This window comes from Mytilus californianus, unplaced genomic scaffold (genome assembly GCF_021869535.1).
Source record: "Mytilus californianus isolate M0D057914Y unplaced genomic scaffold, xbMytCali1.0.p SCAF_5, whole genome shotgun sequence".
NCBI lineage: Eukaryota > Metazoa > Mollusca > Bivalvia > Mytilida > Mytilidae > Mytilus > Mytilus californianus.
This window is the reverse complement of record NW_026262701.1, coordinates 49,517,985-49,544,414: the sequence shown is the minus strand read 5'-3', so window position 1 is coordinate 49,544,414 and position 26,430 is coordinate 49,517,985. Positions and strand designations below refer to the sequence as shown.

The 26,430-nt window shown below is 31.1% G+C and overlaps 2 protein-coding genes across 2 annotated transcripts; one reads left to right on the top strand and one right to left on the bottom strand.

Annotated features, from left to right (window-relative positions):
* Positions 1-1,387: 1,387 nt before the first annotated feature.
* On the top strand, positions 1,388-7,453 carry LOC127702021 (putative tyrosinase-like protein tyr-3). The gene is made up of 4 exons (XM_052205997.1): positions 1,388-1,465; positions 3,698-4,060; positions 4,712-4,827; positions 6,389-7,453. Exons 1-4 carry the CDS (start codon positions 1,388-1,390, stop codon positions 7,419-7,421), a joined length of 1,590 nt encoding a protein of 529 aa, XP_052061957.1. The 3' UTR covers positions 7,422-7,453.
* A 658-nt stretch (positions 7,454-8,111) lies between these two features.
* Positions 8,112-26,305, bottom strand: LOC127702397 (uncharacterized). The gene is made up of 9 exons (XM_052206595.1): positions 26,223-26,305; positions 19,715-21,906; positions 19,099-19,228; positions 17,636-17,788; positions 16,528-16,639; positions 14,797-14,928; positions 14,063-14,167; positions 13,393-13,572; positions 8,112-12,954 (listed from the first exon to the last, which is right to left on the bottom strand). Exons 2-9 carry the CDS (start codon positions 21,883-21,885, stop codon positions 12,740-12,742), a joined length of 3,198 nt encoding a protein of 1,065 aa, XP_052062555.1. The 5' UTR covers positions 21,886-21,906; positions 26,223-26,305; the 3' UTR covers positions 8,112-12,739.
* Positions 26,306-26,430: the final 125 nt, after the last annotated feature.

Here is a 26,430-nt window from a genome sequence, read left to right as displayed (position 1 = left end):
TTATCGATTGCTGTATTACATAGAGTATTTTAAACAGTATCAACGCAAAAAGACACGTTCTTGTGCAATGTCCAGATCAACCGTACAGAATTTCAGTGAAGCAAAAATAAAGAATCATTTTCCGTCAAACTATTAATTAGCGAATTGGTGATTAACGCACCCCCCTCCCTCCCCCAAAAAATTGAAACAAGAATAAGGACTCATTGGATGAAAAGAGAAAGGTTGGAATTACCATTTCTTAATTAAGACAATACTTTTAACATGTTTTATTTAAATATAATTGTTATACATTTGTTGCATAGTATGAATTACTTTAATAATAGTATGAATAATTTTGAACTTTTCATATAATATTAAACAAAACTTAAACAGATTCTCTTTATAGAACAAAACGATGTAGGTTTCTGGGTCAGACGTGTAACAATAAATGTGTATCACATCAATATGTAGGGCATATATAAAAATTGATCGACCACTCTTGGGTCTTAGAAACGAAGTTCATTCAAACTAAATACTAGTACTTGAATTTCGCAAATACCGAAGACAAGTGAAATCTGCTTGCCAACGTAAGGAATTTCATGTTCACCCCGAATCAAAATAAAATTAATAATTTAACTAAACATAGATCAAGAAAAATAAAACGGGAGACTGATTCATGGGAGACTGATTTATTGAACACTGTTGTCAACGTATGCAATATTACTTTTACGCGAAATCTCAATTAATAAAACATGGAACAGATCAAGAAAGGGGAGGGGGTGGGGAGCTGAGTTGCTAAAAACTGTTTGTCAACGTATGGAATATTATTTTTACGCGATATTCCAATTAGTTAAACATTAAACTAATATATATCAAGAAAAGTGATCGAGCTGTTAAAAACTGTGTGTCATGGAATATTATTTCTACACGAAATCCAATTGATTAAACATCAGAACTATATACTAGTACATAAAGAAACAAAAACAAAAACAAAAACAAATGAGAAAAAGGTGAAAAACTTGTTGTACTGTTTCAAAAACGAATTTAACCTACTCATACTAACCACTATACTGGTATCAAATATTGGATTTTATAGGTTAAAAAGACATCGATATTTGCCACTAACACACATGAAATATAGGTTAGTAGAACTAATCTGCTAATATAGAATAGTATAGCAGTATTTTGTTTCTTTAAAGTCCATTCCTTGATCTCTTAAATTTAAAATTTATCGATATAAACGTAATTCGAATAAAGATTTGATACATAATATCTTTTCTCCGAGTTTACCAAATACTTCCAACGTCACTAAGTCATTAAGTGTTTTAAACTTCACTACAGTTTCTGGTAATAAGTAAAACTATTTAGGGTATCATGAGAAACAATATAGGATATACATTTCATATACATGTATGATGAACAAATCGTAGATTTCCGTAATTCGGAAAATGACATGATCTATGGTAGTGTGTTGTTAGATGATTCGGTACATTGTTCTAATCTATCTATTAACAGTATATTTTGTTACGGAAAAGGGTTGTTATATAAATTATATCACAGGGATATATTACCTTAGCTGCATTTAGCATGCAAAGCCTTTCGGAATCTTATGTCCTCAATGCTCTTCAACTTATATTATTTATCTTTATTTTACTTTTTTTTATTCTAACGGCACTGATGAGTCTTTTTTAGACGAAATGCGCGTCTGGCGTACACAATTTGAATCCTGGTATCTATGACGAGTTTATACAATTTCTCAAACTACCTTTTTTAGGATGAAAGTATGAATTTCTATAAATGATTCGAAAAAAGAAAAAAGAATATCGACACTTTTATTAAAATGAATAAAAGAAGAATTTGTCAGTAAAATTCAAGGAAGCAGACCTTAAACACAACCTTAATATTTCACCTGAAACTAACTACTTATATTTTGAATATTGGTAAAAGTGTCCACATCCCCCCCCCCTTTTCTTAGTGAATCCGGCATTAGGGCTTTAATCAACAATTGCTGTCCTTTTTAATGATAAGAAAAAAAGTATCAACGTTTCGTGAAAATCATTAAAGCGTAAATTTGAAAATGGTAATATTCATGTCACGCGAAAAATTTGTCAGATAACTACCCGAGGCACTTCCTTATTACTTTGCAGATTTCTATCAATAACTTGAACATGGGTAGATTTACTTACTAAAATACAGATAGTTATGTTTAAATTCAACAAATAATGAAAAGTGAAAACGGGTTTGAAATGAAAAGAAAACTAGTGTTCCTGGTGTTAACAAGTTAATGAGATGGTAAGTATAAGTTATATTTAAAACAGTTGTTTCATTATTACGACTTGATTATTTCCGAATAGGACATTTCTAAAGATGGTGCTCTACGCGTACAGATCCTTCATCTCATCATGGGTAGATTCAGGATTCCATGTGTAAGGGAAACCATATAGAAATTCTGTCGGTTTGTTCTGCTTTATTCCGTTTTGTTCATATTTTGGTACCGGTATACTCCGAAAAAGACAAAATTTAACAAATCTACACGTCTTGTCTGCTGCAGTATTCCAATTACTGCACGACTAATGAGCCAAAGGAACCAAAAAAAAAAAAAACAAGTCAAGAAAGGCGACGATCTATCAATTACAACAAATTCGCATACTAGATATTGTTGACGTGTCATTCATAAATACAAGGGAGGTCACAATAGAAAAAATTAACCCGAACAAAACTGGAGCCTGTAGTTCAGTGGCTGTCGTTGATTCGTGTCCGTCATATTTGTTTGTCATAAACTGTTAAACTAAGGGACCGTTAGTTTTCTCAATTGAATTGTTTCATATTTTTCATGTAGGGGCCTTTTATAGCCGACTACACGGTATGGGTTTTTTTCTCATTGTAGAAGTCCGTACGGTTGCCTATAATTGCTTACACTCATTTCATTTGAACTTTGGTGGATAGTTGTCTCATTTGCAATCATACCACATCTCCTAAATTTTATACTAGATGATAAGGCCTTAGCACCAGCAACCTCTGTACAAATTTTAGTTAGCCAGCTAAACAAAAATCTGCTGTACACGATAGGAAAAACCATTTATTGTATCTTCCGTACCGATAGCCGATTATATGCTGTAACAAAGGTGTTTGCAAATTTAAGAGCCGTTGATGGAAATGTATAACATAAATCTTGCATTTGCCTGTTGTGTTGATGGTGACAATCTACCCTAAATTTATTTCACATAAGGACCATTTAAAAGAATTGTATTGATATATTTGAAACTGTTAGACTTCCATTTAAGAGCATTTTCGACACTTTTACATAAAGATTACAATCGGTTTCAACAATTTTCTGATGTTGACTCTGAAAATGAAATAAATACTGAAGAAATTAGTCCCATTCCAAATGTAAAGACACGTTTAATCATAGAATGATTTTTTAAATGACTATTGTTTAAAATATGCGAGGTAAATTTTCCTTTCCAACTTTTTTTTTAACTAAAATAAAAGGGGCCAGTCAATTAAACGACCAAAACCTTTCTGACGTATTTCTTTTGTAAAGGCAAATATAGAAGTATTGGTGAAGTTTGAACTGCTTAGCAATAAGTGAGGGCAAAATGTCTATATTTGGCCTGAGGCTATATACATTATACATAAAATAGGAATTTTAGAAAAAAAATTATAGCGATATTACATTCATAATAGTCAACCGTTAATCGTCTTGCTCTCTTTGAAGGATACACGAATACTGCTTCTGTGGATTACAATATACATTTGCCTTTTGGTGAACAGCGTTCGATCAAAAAGTTTTTTCATTCATTCTGCGGTGGTCAATGGAAAAAAGAAAATCGTTGCCACCGAGGTGAACTCTACGGCATCCTCATTTCGAAACGGCGCCTCTGCAACGAAGGAGATTCTGACTGAACCGAAGTCTGCCAAGTTTGAGATTCCACTGTCGTCTGCCGACCAAGAATGGCTCGGATCACTGCTATACCACCCTAATGAGAGTGATATACGAATAAGAAAGGAGTACAGGCAATTATCTAAAGAAGAAAGAGAAAATTTAAATCTAGCATTTAATCTGTTAAAGAACGACACAGTAAGAGTTATTATATCTATTCATTTACATCATGTTCGATATTTAATCAACGTGAATGTCCTTATAAAGCGTCATGTTACAAAGGAAACGAAAGGCCGTGTTCTTTAATAGTACTTTTAGCAGATATTGAGAACGGAATAGAGATAATGTTTGGTGTCATTTAAATATGGTTCAATCTCCCACTTTCAGAACGCGAGTTTATTTGTGGGTTAATTTCTTTAGTTTAAAAAAAGTTAATTACTTAAAACTTTAGTACATTTATTATTATTTTATATTATATCTACGAAAAACTGTATGAGTGTATATTTTAAGAAGAAATTTTGACATACAAGTGTTTTTTATCAAATTGTGTAAAAGCAAATATTTTATTATGATTCTAGATTAATTTGTTGTTGGGCCATTTTCTTAGTGAAGAGTTTCCGATGTTTCAATAAAGTTAATATTATGATGGTGTAGTTTGATTTTGACGAACCAAGCGTGCACAGTAATAAAGAATAAAGAATTAGTTATTTATAAACACTGTTACTAATTGAAAACTTGGAGACCATAATTGAGATATCAAAATAATTTCATCCAATATTACAACTTATACACAACCCCATGTATTTTTATCAAGGGAATACCTTTTAATATTTCTTCTTTTATTTCAAGTCAGTCAGTTTGAACAAATATGATCTGCTAGCTAATATCCATGCTAGATCTTCAGCTAATGCTAATGCACACCAGGGACCAAATTTTATGGGCTGGCACAGAGTTTTTCTTCTGATGTAAGTATTCATATTACAGCAAATCAATCATTTGTTACCAACAGTGTTAAAATTTAATACATTTTTTATGATATCCTCCATGATGGTCTGGATTCATCATTGGGTTATAGAATACAGAAAATTGGGCAGATTTTTTTTAGAGAAAAATGGGCCAAAAAAAAAAAGATAGCGAAATGAAGTACTCCTTTCCAGACCCTCTTATATCATTTAGTGAAGACAGATGGATTGCAGTAAAGATTGAAAATAAAAACTGATATTGTTTTTAAACCAACTCTAATTTTCTTAAATTCTCATCAACACTTTATAGCTATGTGTTGGGATCATTCATTAACAAGGAATATAAAACAGCAAAACAACAAAACAAATAGCCCCAAAAATATCTAGAGGGCAACATACAGTCTTCAACAATAGACAGGTGTTTATACTATATATCAAGCTCTATATCATCTTGAGTTTATAAAAGTTATGAAAATAAATCCAACCACTTTGGTATTATTCAAACAGTCACAAAGGACCAATCCAAAGGAGACTATTTCTCAGTTACTAATTTGATGGCTGGATCCATTTGAATAAAAGATAAATAATTTACAAAACAGCAGATGAATGTTTAGCATAAACAACATTAGATTGAAATATATATTACTGACATGCCTTAATATTTCTATAAAACGGCTTTATATGCTTCATTCCCTTAAGGATTTCTAACACCTTTGCATGTATTTAAACATTTGTGGTAAATAAGAAATAATTTCTTTTGGATAATTAATTTGATGACAGTTTTTAGGGAACTAATTAAGTGATTTGATTTTTTTGGGGGGGGGGGTATAATAGTTTACCTCATGTATCAAGTTGAATACACTTGATAAGTATTCATTTATACCTTGTTATCAAGGGGGAATGATTGATTGATAATTGCTTAAAGTCCTATCAAGGCTGAAGGTTCTGATTTACATATATCTTAGGTTAAACCCCTCAAACTTGATTAGAATTTTGTCAGAATATTAAACTGATATTTATTTCAATTTCATGTTCAGTAAAATATGTGACCAGTGTGAGTTTTCTTTTCTTTGTTCTAATTTTTGTTAAAAGAACTGTCATTTACTGTTAATATTAGTTTCACTCAGGAGACTTTTTAAATAAACAACTGCTCCGATATGAGCTTTAACCCATTTATATAACGATAGTGAATATTGTTTTGTCATGTAAAATTAAAGTAAGTTAACCTGTGTTAAAGAAACACTTATAGTAGTCTTTGTTTAATCCTTAGTTAAGCTTCAGTCCCAAAGATTTTTTGGTAGACGGATTAAAAAATGTGTAATAATGATTGCAGTGTGCACTAACATTCTTTATGGTCTGTTTAATTTCTCATACTGTGGATTCAGACTTTAGTTGATTGAGAAAAACTGTAATTTCATAAATATTTGATTTTGTGTTTCATTACAAACCCATAAAAAAATTGGACTTTCATGATTTACTTATACCTACAAAGTCCATGATAATTGGTATCCCATGAATAATAATTCACAGAGTATCTGACTTAAATCATTTTCTCTTTTTAAAGGATGGAGAATGCTTTGAGACAGAAAGTAAAGACCGTAACAATACCATACTGGGATGTTACATTGGATGAAGCCATGGACAAACCTTACAATTCTATCATCTGGTCACATGACTTTATAGGAAGCGGTGATGGGGTCATCAAAAAGGGGGCTTTTGGTCACTGGAAAACACAGTTTGGGTATGGCTACCTAATGCGTTTTTTAGGTGGACAAGGGAAACTAATGTCAAAGGAAAATGTGGAGGACATTTTATCAAAAAGCAGACTAGGGGAGATTACAAATCCTCGAGCAGAAAAGAAATTCAACATCGAAGAAATACACAATGATGTTCATGTGTGGATCGGTGGGCAAATGAAAACAATAGAAATAGCTGCTTTTGATCCAATGTTTTATCCTCTTCACTCATTCACAGACTGTATATGGACAGATTTTAGAGAACAACAAAAAGCAAAAGGAATTGATCCTACTTCCGATTATCCTGAATTCTATGGAAGACCAACACACTCACCCTTTGCTCCAATGTCTTTGGGAAGTGTTATGGTTATTGATGGAATAAGTGACATTTGGAATCAATATGTGCACTATACACCAAGGCCTTCCTGTAATGAAACTTACAATGGTTGTATTTCTCCGTACATTAAATGTGATATTTCTAAAAGAAAATGCATATCTAAAAGTCGTAATGAAGTTGAACTTGAAAATCATTCATCAAAATTGAAAAATAATGATATAATGCCAACTAAACTAGTGCAAACAGGATTTGAAAATAATGTCCATTTAAGCAAAGAAACAGACTCTGAAATGTTGTACATTTCAAACATACAGCTTATAAATATATCAGCTGCTGTTGGTTACATAAATTTCAATAAAATAAGTGAAACATCAATAGCAGCTCACAAGGTAGTGAAAATAACAACAATTTCAGATGTTTACCAGTTCTATTCATATTTAACAGCTTCTCATACAGATTTGATTAACTTGTTGTTATTTTTAATATATTTGAGACAATTTCACTTTAAACCAGAACACTATTGAATTCATTAAGAAATAAAATATGCAGAGATTTACTGTATCAGGGATGTTTTATCTAACCATCTGTGACAAGGGATGGCAATATAAATAGGCTTGAATGTGTGCCTAAAACTATCATTCAGAATGATAACCCACAGAAAATGATAAAATCAGTACTATGGATGTACAACCAATTCTCATTGTACCATATCCAGGTTACTTGTATGTTAAAACAGAATTTCCCTATGTGAAAGTATTTTCTGATGTATACTGATTTTGCATGCATTTTTTTAATGTTCATGTCTCAAAAAAAAAGTAAAACATTACAAAAATGTGTCAACACACTGCTCAGATACTATGAACTGACATATCATTTAGTTGTTCTAATCCTTAAAATGCATGAAATGTTTGACAAACAGACCTAAAGGGACCAACAAAGGTTAACTGTAGTACTACATTTATTAAATACCAAAAAAACAAATAATACTGTGGATTCATTAATTTTTGTAGGTACCAGTTTCCTGGACACAGGATTGTGGTTTTGCCGAAGTCTGCATACAATCCTTTAGAAAATCTGTACTTCAGTGAACATTTAAAATCATGGTTCAAATTAACCTACGAAATACATGAAAATTGGTATCCCAGATATAATACTGAATCCATAACAACAAACTCCTGCATAACTCAAATTGGGGTTAAAAAAAGAAGAATGTATTGCATAATGTTACAATTTATTTGCAAACTGTAAAACAGTACATAATGACTTATAAATAACAGTGTATATATATACTATATACATATCCACTAATATTACACTAGGTCAAAAAATAACACTGAAAGTTCATTATCTAGATTGTTATCTTTTCCTCCAAGTAAGAGATAAATGGTAGAAAAAGGATAGGGTGTTATGACTCATGACACAAAGTCACCTTCAAGCAGTTAACAAAACCAACAGCAAAAAACAAAACTGCTATTGCTGTTTTTCATCTAAATGTTACAGTGAAGTCTTTAAAACTGAGCCATGCCAACTGGAAAGCAATATATTTTTCTTTTTTTATAATTGATTGACAGATTTTTTACTTGCCAGAACGTGTCAATTAATCAATTAAAAAAAAAAAACCCAAATAAATTGTAAAAATATTCCAGTTAAAAATAGAAACTGTTCTGTTTATAGATATTGAACTTTCTATGGTATCTTTATACCTTGTGTACAAAGCACATCACAGACAAATCAGCATAAAGCACTTACAATTATTATATTAACACTCACCAGTATCATAAATGTTATAATAACAATGTAAATTACTTGTTACAAGTTTCTTTTATGTCATTATTTTGGAAGAGTTATCTCCCATTTGTGAGGGTATAAACAGTTTTTTATTGCAAATTTCATATCTCATTTACAAAAATTGTTTGTTCAGTCCAAATATATAATCCATATGAAACACCTTTAATATTTCACTTATATTTTCTGCAATTAAAATTTTGTTCTCAATTTTTTGTTTGCATTGTTAGAAAAACAGCTGTATGAATGAGAACATCATTTTTTACTTTTTCCACCTATGGACTGGTTGAATTTGTGTGTTTGAAAATTTTGTTTTTTTAATTTTTCTATATGTGTTAGCATATAACATTAAACTTGGGCCATGCTTGACCAACATTTTATTAAAATGGCTGAATATTTAGTTTTTGCTTCGTTTTATTTGCTGGAGATGACTTTTGTATGAAATAACAGGTGTTTTATCTAGCAACATGAATCATGAGGTTACACAGGAAAATAGATGTAATTGGGTGTAGCAAAGAACACATTGTTTTATTTCACATTTGACTACCTTTAATACGATAATATTTCATTTTCATAACTGAATTTTAGTTAGATTATATTAACATGGTGTAGTTATATGCATAAAGGTAACAATTTCTTAAAAGGACTATGTAGAGAGTACCTGCTCTTTCAAATCATGCAAAGGGAATTAACTATTTCAAAATCAAGGGGAGATAATCACTTAACACAAGGGAGATAATTATTGAATGCAAAGCTAGAGGATCAACCACTTGAATCTACAGTTATGAAATGTGTATATTGTTTTAAGGTGTTTCAACAGTCATACAGAGGAGAGAGCATGTATGCCTTTTTACTGCCAAGGATCAACCATTTTTCTCCACCAATGATTGTATGAAACTTAATTTTTCATCAACAAATTGTTTTTTTTTTTTTATTTTGTCACTAATAGAAAATATTTCATTGCAGTTATCTGTGTAAAATACTGTTAATTCAGAAATTTCAGAGTGCACTAAACATTGTGATTGGTGATCAATGGACAAAAATGGGGAATTATTGCTACATCAGGAAATGCTATATACAAATAATGCTATCAAATTTTGAATTTCTAGTTTATATTTTTGAGAAACTTACAGTATATGGTACCAATTTTCACAGAAAAACCACCATTTGAACCCACTTCTTTGTGTTTACAATACAAAGTTCCATAATAACGTGTATTGATGAACTACTGGCTAACAAGAAAATGACCTGTACAGTCTCATACACGTAATAATATAAGTTGTCAATTCCATGAACTCAGTCATTAATATCTACATCTGAAGGAAAATTAGCTGATCTAAATTTATTCTAAAAAGAAACTTCTTTAACAATTTAAAAACTTAACAAATCAAAGGGCCAATTTGGTTCCTTGATTTAAAAATTGATGGATGTTTTTTTAAATCTAAAAAAAACATGTAAATTTGGCAATATTCAAATGTTCAAGTTTAATTTTAACAATTTCAGAAGCTAATAGAACATTAATTTGTATAAAGATTCAATTTAATATAATTCATAACAGACTAACTATTTGAAAGTGTACACATTTGTTTTAAAGTTTGCTTGTTAATAAGGTCAAATATATAATCAGTATTAGCCATGCTAATACCAATTTAGAGCAACGATTGTTATTAACCAATAAAATCACAGAACAAGTAATATATGGACATCCAACTAATAAATAACTTAAATTCTATGTACTTCAATAATCTATCTGAAGCAATCAATCAATTGCAGGTTTCAGATTTACAGATAAGAGTTTGTAATAAAAATACTCAAAATTCATGGGATTCATAATTGTATATTTCAAGTGTTTTCTAACTAAATGCAAATTTTACACCAGTTTAAACATAAAAATGTACTATTGACAAATGATGGAAAACCAACATCATGTATCCATGAAAATAAAATTTGATTTCATGGTTTTCAAAAGTCTGTATATAGTGAATTTATACTTTGTTGAACATTTAAATTTGAGGTTTTCCTATTCCCATGAAATAAACAAAACTTGTTACTCCTAAATAATTATAAACCTACAGTTTGTATATTCATTGATAGTTTCTAAAATTAATTTGCAAGATATTTTGATAGTATGCATATTTTTGCCTTGATGAAAATATATAAGTGTTGCATCACCTGAAAAGCAAAACGCAGAACAAGTATTTGAATATATCATTTTTAGATATCACAATCAAATACTAGATACATATTACAATTGAACCAAAGAAAACAAATCATGCTCCTCATGTATTCTTAAAGTACAACTAATATTAAATCTTGAAAATACACTCATTAAATTTTAGAAATTACAAATGTACCACATTTCCTAAATAATCCATATCTACACAACAATAATTAACAAGAGCCAAAAAAATGAACGATGATAGACAGGTTGAATTTGTTGTGTCTGAAGCACATTGGAATACATAACATATCAACTGAATATATTGACAATGGCTGCATAGAACAATTGCACATCTTGGACATAGTCAATTGTCAAAATAATTCCACTTTGCACCCATTTACATTATGAAACAATTATTTTGTTACAAAATTTTATGGTCAAATCTGTGATTTTCTATACTGGTGGAATAAAATTCTGCATTCAGTCATTCATTCATCAGAATTAAAAACCTACCATGCTATGATAATTAAACTTGTAAGAAGATGCCTAATGACATTTTTGGGGAAATCATTAAAAAATGAATTTGAATCGATATATAATTTAATGAGTTACTCCCCTTACTAAAATGAAGAGCCAGTACATGTTCCCTGCAATAAAGAGCATTAGTAAAAACAGATATTGATTTACTGGTTGCTGCTTGCTTAACAGCCAATTGCAATTATTTTTAATGCATATTCAAGAAGATAAACCATTAACAACAAATACAATAGGTATGTTCTGCAAGTAGGTTGACCAAAATTGGCAGGACATTTAAAATGAATATTCTTTGTTCCTTATTATGTAAAAATATGTTCATGTAAATTTTATAATAACTAAAACAAAGCTTTTCTGACCAAGCTCAAAAACAATGTTGAAATTTCTCTATATTTATATTACAATATGGTATGGCTTCATCTCTTCTTCTTTGAACTACAATTTAATTTTAGAAGGTAAATAACAAATATCATATTATAAGTCTAAACAAATACCTCCTTTCATAATAAATTTCAGGTCATGGGTATATAGATTTGACAATTTTCCTTTAACACTTCTAATCTGTTCTGGATAAAATCTATCTGGGGAGGTTTAATTTGTTTCTCCTTTAAGTTGTTTTGGAAATACAAATTAAAACCTCATATTTTCTGCATGTGAAACCAATTTCTATTATTTGTGGATTTCTTGGTTAACGATATTGACACAAAGTATACAAATAATTGAAATAGGCTATCTGACATTTTTATTAATCAAGCAATATTAAAATTCAAAATAAAATGGGATTAATGAAATTTGTATTTCTGGTGAAAAAATATGAAGACATGTAATGTTAACAACCAAAATTTTATTAAAATTGTAAAATATATTATGCATAAAAATTACAAAATGGTATGATTTGTATTATACAAGTAACATTTCAGGACATTTTTACATGTCAATGAAGATTCAAAATTTTTCATGTTTACGACCACTTAAGATAAATAACAAAAAACAAATAATATAAATATATTAAGAAGCAAATATTTTGTCATGTTTTCTAACGCATTGAAAAATGCATGCACCAAAAAAATAGATCCTAATATAGATAGTCATGTAGTGATCTCACTTGTTTCTAGAAAGTTATAATATTTTCAGTGACTCTAAACTACTTAAAAGAGGGTAGACAAAGAAAGCCATTGTGTATCAATTGAATAAGATAAAAATGAATGTTCTTTTTCTGAATAAAGGCATAAATTTTCCAGGAATAAACCCAACAAAAACTATCAGTCCAATGGGCACAGGGATTGGAATATTTGAATAAAGTAACTCATAAACTGGCCATAAAAACTGCATAAAATAAATTATAAATAATAATTTCTATCATCAATATCCTTCTTCAGTCTCTTCTGGATTCATCAGTTCTAAATCAGGTGCATTAAACAATTCCTGGCATACTTCTGTATTCTGTCGAACAAATAAAGTTATTCCAGCTTTGTATCCAGCAGGTATCGTTATATGTGATGTCAGCTGTGCTCTATACCGGGGTCCTTGGTGTGACAGGGCAGTACAAGCCTCTCTCAATACATTTACAACCTGACCTATAAAAATTATGAATGGTTATTATATGTTAAAAAAATAAATGGAGAATATGTCCCCATGGACACAGATGATGCCCTTGCTGCATACAACATTATAAAGGGACATAATCCAAGAACAATAAAAGTGACGCTACCCAAATTTGAACTTGATCTGAGTTTTAAGGTAGTAAGTATTGTGTATAGGTTTCATAATGTTTGGTTGGGGCAAACTTGTTACAGAACAGAAACTAAAAATTTTGCAATTTTTCGATTTATAAAGGGGCATAACTAGATAATGATTAAAGTGACGCTACCAAAATTCAACTTGATCTGTGTTTTGTGGTAAAAAGCATTGTGTATAAGTTTCATAACATTTGCTTGAGGCAAACTTAAGTTAGAGAATGGAAATTATTTTAATCATTTACTTAAAATCATCGACATATATTATCTCAAACAAACCTAAAACATTCATTGTCTGCCACCTGGTATCACTTTTCTTCAGGAATTCATTGAGTGGAGCCCAGTCCCGGAATCTGTTTACAACATCTTGTCTCCGTATCAATAACACAGAATCACTTGTCAACTGTTCCATTATAATCTCCTCTGGAACAATCTCCAATGGATTTGTCAAATGGACACCTGTAATTAAAATGAAAGTTTAAGCAAAGATATTTACACATGAAATAAACTTGGAAGGAGTTTGTCTTCAAATATGAAGTGGCTTTAATATTTCAAAAGAAAATTCCCTTATTGAGGAAGTTATATCTAAATTTGACAAATTCAAATGCAATCATTTTTCATACTAAATGTTGGTTGATCTCCAAAATTCAAAAGAATGAAAAATTAATTAGTTTGTTTGCTTGTTTGTTGTTGTTTAAAGGAATTTTTAGCACCAGTGGCTTCTTAATAAGGCCAGTTTTTATTGGTGGATGAAGCTGGATTATGCAGAAAGAACCATGATCTTTCACAGGAAAATTGGCAATCCTTTTTCATAAATATCAGCTGAATAAACCTTGACACAAACAGGGTTCCAACTCACAACCTCTGTGTAGACTGGCTGACAAACTAGACGGATTGCTCAGTCATCAAGGCCCCGAAAAATTATTTTGCATGGCCATTAGGTACAAACCTTTAGAACTAACACCATAAACCATCTGATGATGCCAAGCGTCAGGGATTGTCCATCCTGGCTTAACTCCCCTTTGTAGATTAAGTGTAGCTAATGGCACAGCTCCTGAGAGAACAAATAAAATCATTTAGTATAGATAACACAATAATAATCATGCCAATAACAACTACAACTTAACATTTCTGTCTCTTTAAGATTGCAAGATGAAATAAATTCCATATTAATAATTCTTTAATGTGTCCTGAAATAACAAGGAGGTGATATGTATTATCACACAGGGGCCAGATGAAGCCCACCTCCAGGTGCTGGATTTTCTCGCTGTGTTGAAGACCCATTGGTGGCTTTGGGCTGGTTTCTGCTCTTTGGTCGGGTTGTCTCTTTGATACATTCCTGGTTTCCATTCTCAATTTTATTAATAACCATAACTAAATTGGACATTGAACTAGACCAAAACAGTTGATTGAATAACTGAATGCTGTCTGGACATTGACCGACTAGTTAGTAATCAAAAGTTATTACAAGACAAATTTTGATCATGTTTCAAACTCTTTCCAAGGAAACATTTTCCTCAGTATTGGATCTTTTCCTAAAATAGAATTGATGTTGTAATTGTTGGCTTGTCCAGACATTTTTAATATCATAGTTTTTCCTTTTTTTTGTTTTTCTATACATACATGATAAAAGTCAATTCTTTCATTAAGTTTTTAAAAAAAACATCACAAATTCAAACCCACCTTTCCTCATCCAATATCCCAACCATTTCAGTAGTTGTACCTTTCTAGCAGGATAGAAGTGGAAGAATCGACCCTTTATTGTACCTTTAGTCAGCTTTGTTATCCCATCTATTAAGGAATTGGCAGTTGTCCCTTTAAATAAAGAAAAAAATAGCGTGTCACAATTCTGGTGTTTTACATTGACCTGTAAAACTTAATCATATCAGCTAAATTTCCACTTACCATTTACCTTTCCACTGTATGCATTATTTTTTGTTCTAATATAGAGTTCTTCTTTCTTTGGAAACAAAGCCGTTCTAATTCCAATAGAACATAGGCTGCACGTGATTGACGTCACAATTGAAATTGCAACATCAGTTGTATTTTGAAAAATGCCAGAAGTCAAAATAGACATTTGTGTTGGTGTTGCTCGCTAGGAAATTGAATAAAATCATTCTAAAAGTAAGTTGACATGTATCTTTTTAATTTTTTTTTATTGTGAAAAAATTTTCCATAACGTTTTGGCTTCATCTAATCAAAATTGCTTCCTTTCGAACATGTATTATAGGTCCATTTCTCTATCAGGGTGTATTATAGGTCCTCTTCTCTATCAGGCCATGCTCTATGCTCATTTTAACATGGGTAGGCATTATATTTCCTTGCTAACGCTTGTTAAATATATTGATAAATATAATGCCTACCCATGTTAAAATGAACATAAAGCATGGCATGAAAGAATTATTACTTAAATAAAACAAACATTTACATTAGACTGTATAAAAGGAAACTTTTTTCACACATTTCCAATCTTTGTTATGAAGACAATGAACTTTTTACCACATAATTTACCCTGTGCGAACATTTCACTTTCTATCTCAATGAATTGTATTATACAAGGATGAGAAACGGGAATGTGACAATACAAAAGGAAAGAAACAGGATATGACATCATAGTTAAATTTTGACCAATGAAGAACTGAGATCAAAGGAACCAGATGTTGATTAAACAAGAATGTGTCCATAGTACACGGATGCCCCACTTGCACTATCATTTTCTATGTTCAGTGGACCATGAAATTGGGGTCAAAACTCTAGTTTGGCATTAAAATTAGAAAGATCATATCATAGGGAACATGTGTACTATTAAAGTTTCAAGTTGATCTTCAACTTCATCAAAAACTACCTGGACCAAAAACTTTAACCTGAAGCGGGACAGACGGACGAATGGATGGACGAACGAACAGACAAAATGACAAACAAACGGACACACAGACGGAAAAGCATAATGCCCCTCTACTATCGTAGGTGGGGCATAAAAATAATAATCAACATGTCAAGAAATGGATAAATCTTCAAAACTTTGAAAAAAATGCAGCTTGAATTTTGGTGGTCAAATTATCTCTCCCTAATGATGATAATGGATGGATGGCTGTTTGACCTCCAGTGGTAATTTACATTGTAAATGCATATACTGGATATGAATATGAACACCTGCTTTGGACTAGACATACAAGCTGAGCTTGATTTTCAACATGGTAATTGACATGGTAACAGTCTGTCTTTGCTTTGACACACCAGGGGATCAAACATTGGAGGTGAGCACACTACCATAAGACCACCAAGGAGCCTGAAATGTGCAGGATTCAGTTTAAACAACAAATATTTTTCTTCATCTGACATTTATAATGAAATTATAATATATCAATAACAGTAATCTATATTATATGGCATGACTACTCTACTAAATCCTACCTGCATTGTATCTAGAGAAAAGATAGTATGGTACTGGTGCAGCTTCCATTCTAAGGTTTGTTGTCACCTTTTTGCATACTTCTTCTTTGTCAACTTGATAATCAAAAGCTTTCTGATAAACAAATATAAAATGAAATGTTTAATTGAACTTAAAAAGTGACATAAATAAATGAAGTTTATAGAACTTTTGCACTGATCCAAAAATTTAGCTCCTGTAAAAGGAAATCATAAGGAAAAACTTTCACTGTTTTTTTTTATGATTGTTTCAATTCATATTCCAAAGATTTTATTAATCATCAAGGGTAAAATTTTTGGACAAGAAAACTGATTGGTTTGCTTAACTGAGTTTGCGTTAAGACAAGTACATGCATCCTGGACACACAAAAATCCTAGTTTAAAGACAAGGATAAAGTAATTTTTGACTAGGCAACTTTTCTCATATAACTGATATAAAGAGTTTGTCATTTAGTATAAACACTAGTCTGTTGTTGACCATAGGCTCATATCTAGCTTCCTATTTTTCATTAACTTGTAATGTTGGGTTGCTGTTTCATTGACACTTACCGAACATGTCCTTTCATTTGATTGATATTTCTTTAATAATAATTTAAAGGAAAATATGATTTCATCTGAAAATTCAAATTATGAAGGTTGAATTTTTTGGTGTGGTTCGTGTTGCTCAGTCTTTAGTTTTCTATGTTGTGATTTGTGTACTGTTGCTTGTGTGTTGGTCTTTTTCTTTTTTTTGCCATGGCATTGTCCATTTATTTTCAACTTATGAGTTTGAATGTTTTTTTGTATCTTTTGCCTCTCTTTGAAGTCTCTATTAAGAAAATCTTTTAGGCATCATCAAAATATTTTCTTAACGGAAAAAAAGTATTAACAAAAATACTGAACTCCAAGGTAAAATTCAAAAAGGGGGAAGTCATAAAATCTAAACAAAATCAAACGCTAAACTATATAAACTATCAGAACAAATGGATAACAACTGTCATATTCCTGACTTGGTACAGGCACTTTTCGAAGATTATAGTGCATTAAATCTGGTGTTATAGCCAGCTAAATCTCCAACTTTTATTTATACATTGTTTTCAAAAGTATAGCCTACCAATATATTAAGAACAGCTGTAGGACCACAAGCAGACGTTCCAATCTGTTTGACTTGTAAAACGTATGCCTCATATTCATTCCAGATCATCACTTTATCAACATCAGATCCTCTATGGCCTTTACGTCTTCTTCGTTCATACTTTGGAAGAGTCTGGAGAAAAAGTTTAAAAATTAAGCTACATACATTTAATTTCCAGCTGCTCTTAATCTTTTAAGAATTAATTTTGAAACAGCTGCATACCTGAAAACTTATTTGCCATATAAATTTGATATCTGTTTTCTACATGTTCTGAGATCCCTATTTGTGTTGATTTAAAGTGGTACAGAACACCTAAGGGAATTAACTCTTTAAAAATCAGCTGAATGTTTTAATCACATACTATTAGTAATGAGAAATCAAGCTTTGCAATGATCAAAATTAGTGTTTGACAAGCTGCTATACATCCAATGAATTAATTCCTGTAAATTGTGAGGTTTAAATTTCTCGAAATTTTTTATATTTTTGTCAAAAAGTCAAAGTAAATATTTTGTCAAAATTTAATGACATTTAAACAAGCAAAATCTAATTTAGTCAAATTTTACATTTTTCAAATTTGTTGTGCACAATGCTTTTCATGGGTTGATACCATGGAACAAAAAGAAAAGGTATGAAATAAATCATGTTAATACCAAATCACTGATTACTGATCTGATTATACCCTCAGGAAATGGCAGTATACCAGCAATGGTATCAACCAATTGCCAGAAAATGATAATAACACTCTACATAAATTTGGTTGGCCTGAAGCACTTTTCTTGATAAATCTTTATGAAGACTCTCAAATCCAAAAATTGGAAAGCCAAGGATGTATAACATATAAATACTTGAAGAGCTATATCACCGACAAGGGACATAATAAAACCAAATATAAGATCAAATATGCTTGAGGAAGAACAAGTATGAGCTTTATAATAGTTTCTTAATAATCTCTCACTAAGTCCATCAGTGTGACATACTTTGAGTGTCAGAAACTGAAAGTTTACCCACATTAGCTAGTATTAGACAAAAACAGATGACAAATGAACAACTCACATTAGACAAAAACTGAACAAACAAAATACAAAATATCACAAATACATGTAAACAAACAACAATTAAAACTTAAATCTTGGGCAATATGAATTTTCTCATAATAAAAATGAATATCGGATAACATATCCTGCTCTGTAAGGGATCCCTTTCATATTGCTCAATAATCAACAGGCAGTATCTATGGGACGTTTCTATTCAACCATTTGATGAGATACTTGCCCAATACATACTAGCCTACAGATGGTGACCATAACTTCTGTAGTGATGAGGCTATATGGTATGTGCCATAGTCTATAGAGACTTATTTAGGTTACCTCATTAGCAATCAAATAATATCTTTACTTTTACTGGTAACTTACAATATCTACTTATTTTGACACTATACTTACATTTACTTTAGTTCTGGGTACAGAACCATGGCAAGGTTCTTCTTCCACCACATGGAGACTGTTATCACTGGTAGATAAAAAGGAATCTAAGTTGTCTATTTCTTCATATATTGGATCTTCACAACTTTCCCTGTAATTATTTAAAAGAAAACCCAATATAAAACAAATGTGTACATAAAAAGATACATAATTCTTAATTAGAAGTACTGTCAGAACCTAGTTAGAAATTCAATTATTGGAGTTAAAAAAAATATGTGACCCTTCATATAAGACTAAGACTTTGCTTAAGTGAAAGATGTAAACCTGGCTATAGCTAAGAAGCATAAGAATTTGTGACAAACCTCAAGCTCAAATCTATCATTTACAAGGTTATAAATCTAGTAAGTTGTCAGATCAAAATTTGTTCAACAGCTAAAAAAGTAATGTACATGTACATGTACTGACTCTTGTAATTCTTAACACTTCCGGATAATCATAGTTTTGAAAAGAATTAAGAAATTCATATTAATACCAGTAACAAGTTTTTCCTGATCAGAGCTCTCATCCTGCAATAAATATTCAAATTTGGATTAAGATTGGAAATGTGTCATTGCCTTAAAAAAAACTTATTACTCACTCTGACGATTCTTCAAGCCTAGAGGGAAGATGCATAATCACCGCATTCTGCAGTGCATGAGTTAAATTCTCTAAATCTTCTACACCCATACAATCTGAGCAATCATTATTCGTCTGCTGAGCAGCCGAGGCAAGACAAGGTGCATCACGACAGAAATGATGGAGGGCATTTTCTTCCTCCTCAGAAGATCCAGATAACGATCGATTGTCACGATCCAGAGCAAGCTTACAGAATATCTTTTCTTGTTTATTACTCTCAGAGTCCTGAAAATTAGCAATGGGTACTTTTTCATGTTTATAAATAACCCGAAGCAAATAATTGTCATTGTCAGGCTGATCACAATGAGGATCATATACCTCCATATTGCTGTCAATATAATCAAACGCATAACAACGACCTTCCAGGTTTAGATTATTAGTAGCCCCGCCTTCTGCTCCAACAAGGTGATTACTTGCTCCTAAATTGGAATCAGTATCGAGATATTCTTCTGCATAATTGCCAAGTGAAGGCATTGCATAATCTCTATCACTGTTCCCGGCATAATGATTGTTTGCCTCTGACGATGGAAGATCAGAGTCTATAAATTCCTGATAGTCAGTTTCAGGTGTGTACACGTATGACGAGTCTGAACCTATGACCCCACCTTTTTCACTTTCACTTCCAGCACCGCTACTCAATCTAGCAATTCTATGGGCAGCATGATTAATATTATCAAAGTTTGGTCTTTGCACTAAAGGACCATTCTGCTCAAGGATTTTCAGCTTCAAGTGATCAGGATTTACATTATGACTAGGAGGATTCTGAGGACAAGAAGGATCAAAAGACTGTTCGACCTCATCACAGTTCAAATGCACCGTATCTTTTGCTTTATTAACTCCATATCCTTCATCTTCTTCATCAGTTGACGGAGATGAACTACGTGAACTAGACTGAAATAAAAGTCGGCTGGCTTTAGATGGGAAATCAGTTTCTATATAATCCCCTACTTCCTCTAAACTATCAATACTAGGATTTCTATAGAGAGGTAGAATATTCCTTTCCATCTCTCTGTGATCTACAGCACTACTAGGACCTGCTAATGGATCCTCTTCAACAGTGTTTACTTGTTCAGCACTGGGAATTTCATGGTCTATATTTTCCTGTGACATGCTTCTCGTAATATTATTTTCTATAACTGATCCGTTCATTTTCCCCTCTGAGCTCGATACTGACGAATGTCCAGTATCACTGTCTTCAGGAACAGCTAAGGGTGCTACCCTTAATAATGTTAAATCTGGTTGAGAGTTCGGTGAATTTAGTGAATGACCGTTTTCTCCATTTACTGGTTCCTTTACAGGTTTCAAATATTGAGCAAGAGATAACTTTTCTGTACCATCTTTACTGACCAAGTTATTTCCATACAGTTTCAAGCTTTGGTTACTTAATGATTTTATTTTTTTGTCAATTTTGTCACAGTTTCCTTCAAGTGTTGTGATTTTATCAGATGATTTTACATTTTCATCAGAACTTTCCTCTGAACTAGAACACAATTCAGGGTATATATATCTTTTGTGTGATTTCTTATTCCCTTTTCCATTTCTTTCTTTCATTTTATTTTCCTTTCTTTGTTTTACCATCCTGCTCCAGGACATAGACTTTGGACGCACTGCCGGACTTTTTGGGCTTGTCTTAGTCTCATTTGAAAAGTGCTGCATATCTCCGTTAACAGTCTTACTACATGCACATGCTTCGGGTTTGACTGGGCTTGAATCTGGAGAACTGCTAAATCCATTTAAGGTGACATCAAATCCACCATTTTGAATTTTTCTTGTTTGCCTCAGAGAAGAAGTACCAGATTCTTGATCATTCATTCTTTGTTCGGCTCCATTTTCGATGGCATCCAACCCATTCATTTTTTTACAATAACAACCGTCTCTATTTTGGCGATTATCAATATTTGCTTTTGATAAAACGAATGAATTGATATCTTTCTTCCCCATATCATTGTTTTTTATAATTTTTCCCTTCTGTATGATTCCACTATTTTCACAGTTTGTCAGACCATTTGAGGACAGGACATGTAAAACAGCACCACTGAAAACAGGCATCTCATCTTCATCTCGCTCAACAAAATTAATCTTCTTCTCAACAGCTTTGAGTTGCTTATGTTGCTCCTTTCTGTTTTTATCCATCTGTATAATTTTTCATTTCACCTAAAAAGAAAATGTCAAAACATTATTTATCACACTTTCTCATTGTTCTTATTGTTGACCTTTGCATAAAACTGCTCATGATGGCCTTAGCAAATCTCTAAATTATAAAGAAGAACAGGACATGACATTTTAGATTAGGTCAAGAAGTGAGGAAGATTAGGTCAAGAAGTGAGGAAGATTTTAAACAGTGTACAACTGAACATCTGACCTTAAATTTTCTGTATCTATGTATACAGGATTTTGAATTGAAACACTAACCTTTCTTTGTAATACATGTTTTGTCATGTAATAGAAAAGAAAGGATATGGGGTATTCATCCATGAGACAAAATCAGTATATGGAAAGCAAAAAACATAAAGAGCAAAGTAACAGCGTTTTGTATATATAATACTGTAAATTCAGAAATTATTGCGAGGTTTTTATTAATGCGAATAATGCGACTGGGTGGGTATTGTAATAATAAGAACTCGCATTCTGATAACTGAAACATAGATCTATATGCATTTTTTTTTCGAAATCGCAATAATTAAACTCGCATTTTTGTCCATTCTTGAAAAATCGCAATAATAAATGCACGCAATAATTTCTGTATTTACAGTAGTCAAGATTTCATTTAAACTTTTGTGAGGAGTCTTAGCTTTATAAAACCTGTTAGTTGTGCTGTTAAGGGTTATTTTGCTTTCTTGCTTTGATAGCGAACACATATTGACCCAGCTTTCCGAAATTACATGTATGTGATGTGCTGTCTTTTTTCCTTGTTCAAATTAATTATCATCCTTTTGTTAGCTGCACTTTGCAGGCTTTTTATGATGTGCTTTACTTTTATGACATACATATACATGTATGGTCTAGATACTGTTGACAAAGAAGGGAGGGTGTGTGTATGCCATAAAGCTGGTTTAACTCCATTATATGTGTCTGAACCAGATCAAATTATCGGGAACATGTGTTATTTGTTTATTTTTGTTTATACATCTACATTGTATTGTTTTTCAGAGTAGCCATACTCGCTTGACTTGCTACAATACTGTTTGTTGTAAACAATGAGAGTCAGAGAGTAAAATCTCAACTTAAAAGTCTGATATCAGATATGACAGATTGAAATGGCATCTTCCTTTTCAACAATTCTTTAATAGCAACATGTTTAAATAAATGCCATTAGTTTCTAAGACAAAAAATAATGAAGGAGTGAAATACTGCTCTGTGTAAACTATTCTATTCATGTACATTAACCCTTAGAAATACATAAAGTACATGTATGTAAATCTGGACATTAGGCAAGCAACAATCAATCCATCAACTGAAGAATGTGTGAGACAATTCTTCCCAAAGACATCTATCTCAGGACAAACAGCAGTGTTTAAGCACTTTAAAAAAATTTTGGCTGTGTCATACTTACAAAAGAAAATGTAGTCTGAATAATATACATGTATAAATGAAAATATTTCAGCTGGACTCAACTCATATAGACATTCTTCCACCCTTTTTAAAATATTTATGACTTGAATTTTATATTTTTTCTAAATCAGAGTTTATGAAAAAAAAGACAATAATCAGATCTAAGCCTTTTGACTCATGAAAACTCTTTTAAAAACAAAAGTAATTTTGTTTGGATTCAATTATTTTTCAGTTAAACAGACATTTATTCAGTAACAATGAATATACATTTGAAGCACTATGATTTAAAAAATAGATCTCTTTTTCTCGTTTTATTTGATACATTGTTAAAGATTGGGCTAATTAATGAATTGTCAATTTTTCCCAGATAAAAGAAGGAAGATCAAAAGCAATTAGTAAATGTACATTTAGTATAGAAACAGCTTAAGCTGAAAATTAATTATCAGCACAACAGAGCATGTGTTTTTAAACTTGTCATACAACTTTTGTGTATTTGCCCATTTTTATCTACCTGATGACTTTAAAACTTCCCACTGTCAATCCAAGTTAGATGACTTTGAAAAAGAGATTGAAAGCTTTAATTTATTAACCATGAAGTTGATGGAGTTTCATGTCGTAGTATGTGAAAATTTGAACAATACTTTGTATGTAAACAACCCACAAATATATCCAATTAACTGATTTTAAGTGTGTAGTTGCTGATATATATCATGAACTGCTCCGAGATTCAGCCATTTTTATGTAAAAGTATATATTTATAAGTTTTTTATGTGACATAAATTGTTTACATAAATTTTTAACCGTTTTTTATGCGACTTAAATTGTTTACATTAATTTTTAACAGTGAATAAATTATGTAATAAATTCTGTTTATTTACATTATGCATATTCGTTTTTTGTGATATCTTAACGTAAATATTTTCACATATGTCTGAAGTTTTAAATAAATGTAAAGTAAATATTTTTTACGAAACATTTTTATATATTTTTTCTTTCCTTTTATTCATGTTGAAAAAACATAGTTATTAGTTTTAAAAATAGAATTTCAAAGTATCGTTGGATTTTTAAGAACATGTATTTATTTTGTGCAATGTGTCTCATGAGCCAAATTGATATGGCTGGGTATTGATTGTTCTATGTATGTTTTAATGTTATTGTATAATATGTATGTCATTCAATATGTGACACAATAATAAAATAGATTTATTATTATATTATTATATCAAGTAAATGTATCTATGTTTAATGTAATCAATTTTATTTATACATGTACACGTAACAAAAAGGTCATGCATTCCTGTGCTTATCACATTTTAATTCATGAGGTCAGTGCTAAAAATTACTGATCAATTTGTTCATAATGGACTTTTAACTGACATGTTATAGTTTAAAGTTGATTTCATGTCTCGACAGTCCATCACCTTTAAGTGGATTGAACAGAACATATGATTAAAAAGATTAACTTGAGTGTATAAACAAATATTTTAGGACACCTTCAATATTCAAAAGAATAATATTACAACATCGCAAATATAGATCTGACAACAGGAAATGCTGTTTGATGACAATTTCTGTGCAAGTTTCATTCTAATAAAGTTGTGGTTATATATATTTAACCCTTTTATCTTGATGTTTTAAAGATTGACATCAAGCCCTACAAGGTATATATCATGAATATAATTTAAGAAAACATTCTCAGCTGTTTTCATATCTGTCATTATACACCATTATTGGTTGAATTTAAAGGATCCAAAAATATATATTATTAATTATTATTCAAGAATGGTAATTTAGTTTTTAATTGTTCTTTTTTGTTTGGAAAAACCATCCTTGCCATTGTCTTACTGGTTACATTCAGTATATTCCTTAGCGGATTCTGCAGACAGAGGACATAAATGTCTGTGTGCTGCCAAAAGGTTAAAAAGTGGGTCTCACATATAACATAAATAAGTGACAAGATTAGAAGAATAATTAAGCAACAAGAAAACTAATTTAGTGACAAGAAATTAAATTTAACACCAATTTATCTAAATAATAATTATTTGAAATAAATATATATAGAAACAAGCATTAAAGTGTGTGTGGTTTTGTTTTAAATATACATGAATTTTCATTATTTCATGATACCGAGAGAAGAAAATAAACATTTGTTTATTTGTTCTAGAAAGAGTTTTTTTGTTATCTAGGATATGTTTACTGTTTACACTTTAGTGTATAAATGAATGAATTGATTATTTGTAGAGTCGGCATGGTTGATATTATCAACGGTTCAAACCAAATTATAAGAGAATATAATCTTTATTTGTTTCACTGAAAAGGTCCATATATATAAATATATCAGATTGATACATACTTTAATATAATGTAATAAAATAATTTTTATTAAAATTCATTACAAGACATACATTATTTTGTACATAAATTATGCTGTTAGTTTTCTCGTTTGAATTGTTTTACAATTGTCATTTTGGGGCCTTTTATAGCTGACTATGCGGTATGGGCTTGACTCATTGTTGAAGGCCGTACAGTGACCTATAGTTGAAAATTTCTGTCTCATTTTGTCTCTTGTTGGCTCATTGGCAATAAACCCACATCTTCTTATTTTTATGATTACAAATCTATGATCATGAAGAACGGATACATAAACCATTAGGCCCTTCAAAGGTACGTTTCCTTTGAAGCAAGTAATGATGTCTGACATGAACTGTATACTTGCTATATGTTGTTACTGCATATTCTGAAACAGCCAACTGCCTTGAACTGGACAAAAAATACACAAAATAGCATTTTCTGGGAAATATATAATTTATGACCCACATAGGACAGGAAAGAGAGAAGAGGAAAAGGTTTGTTCATTTTATAATGTTCATTCAACCCTTCCACTAATCAAATTGGAATCATACATAAATATAAGTTACCATATAACGTAGTTTTTTGTGGGGGAACTTTAAAATTGCTCATCCTCCTTCCGCCATTACGATTAGCATTCATTCGGACTTCACCTAAGTTTACGTCTAGTTGTAAGGTACTTTTCAGAGAGCGAATGAAATACATTTTACGCGGAACCAGTCAGAAATTTATGAATGAGTAAAGGATAAATTATTTTTTAAATCTCAGTACTAGTCA

What these genes read in the sequence shown, in the direction of transcription:
- LOC127702021 (XM_052205997.1), top strand. Translation starts at nt 1,388, where the DNA reads ATGTATGATGAACAAATCGTAGATTTCCGTAATTCGGAAAATGACATG. An exon ending in ATCTGTTAAAGAACGACACA is followed by an intron (nt 4,061 to 4,711) that starts GTAAGAGTTATT and finishes TTTTATTTCAAG; the next exon opens with TCAGTCAGTTTGAACAAATA. An exon ending in CACAGAGTTTTTCTTCTGAT is followed by an intron (nt 4,828 to 6,388) that starts GTAAGTATTCAT and finishes CTCTTTTTAAAG; the next exon opens with GATGGAGAATGCTTTGAGAC.
- LOC127702397 (XM_052206595.1), bottom strand. Translation starts at nt 21,885, where the DNA reads ATGGATAAAAACAGAAAGGAGCAACATAAGCAACTCAAAGCTGTTGAG. An exon ending in TACCCAGAACTAAAGTAAAT is followed by an intron (nt 17,789 to 19,098) that starts GTAAGTATAGTG and finishes CTTTTTCTCCAG; the next exon opens with ACTCTTCCAAAGTATGAACG. An exon ending in GGGATATTGGATGAGGAAAG is followed by an intron (nt 14,168 to 14,796) that starts GTGGGTTTGAAT and finishes TTGTTCTCTCAG; the next exon opens with GAGCTGTGCCATTAGCTACA.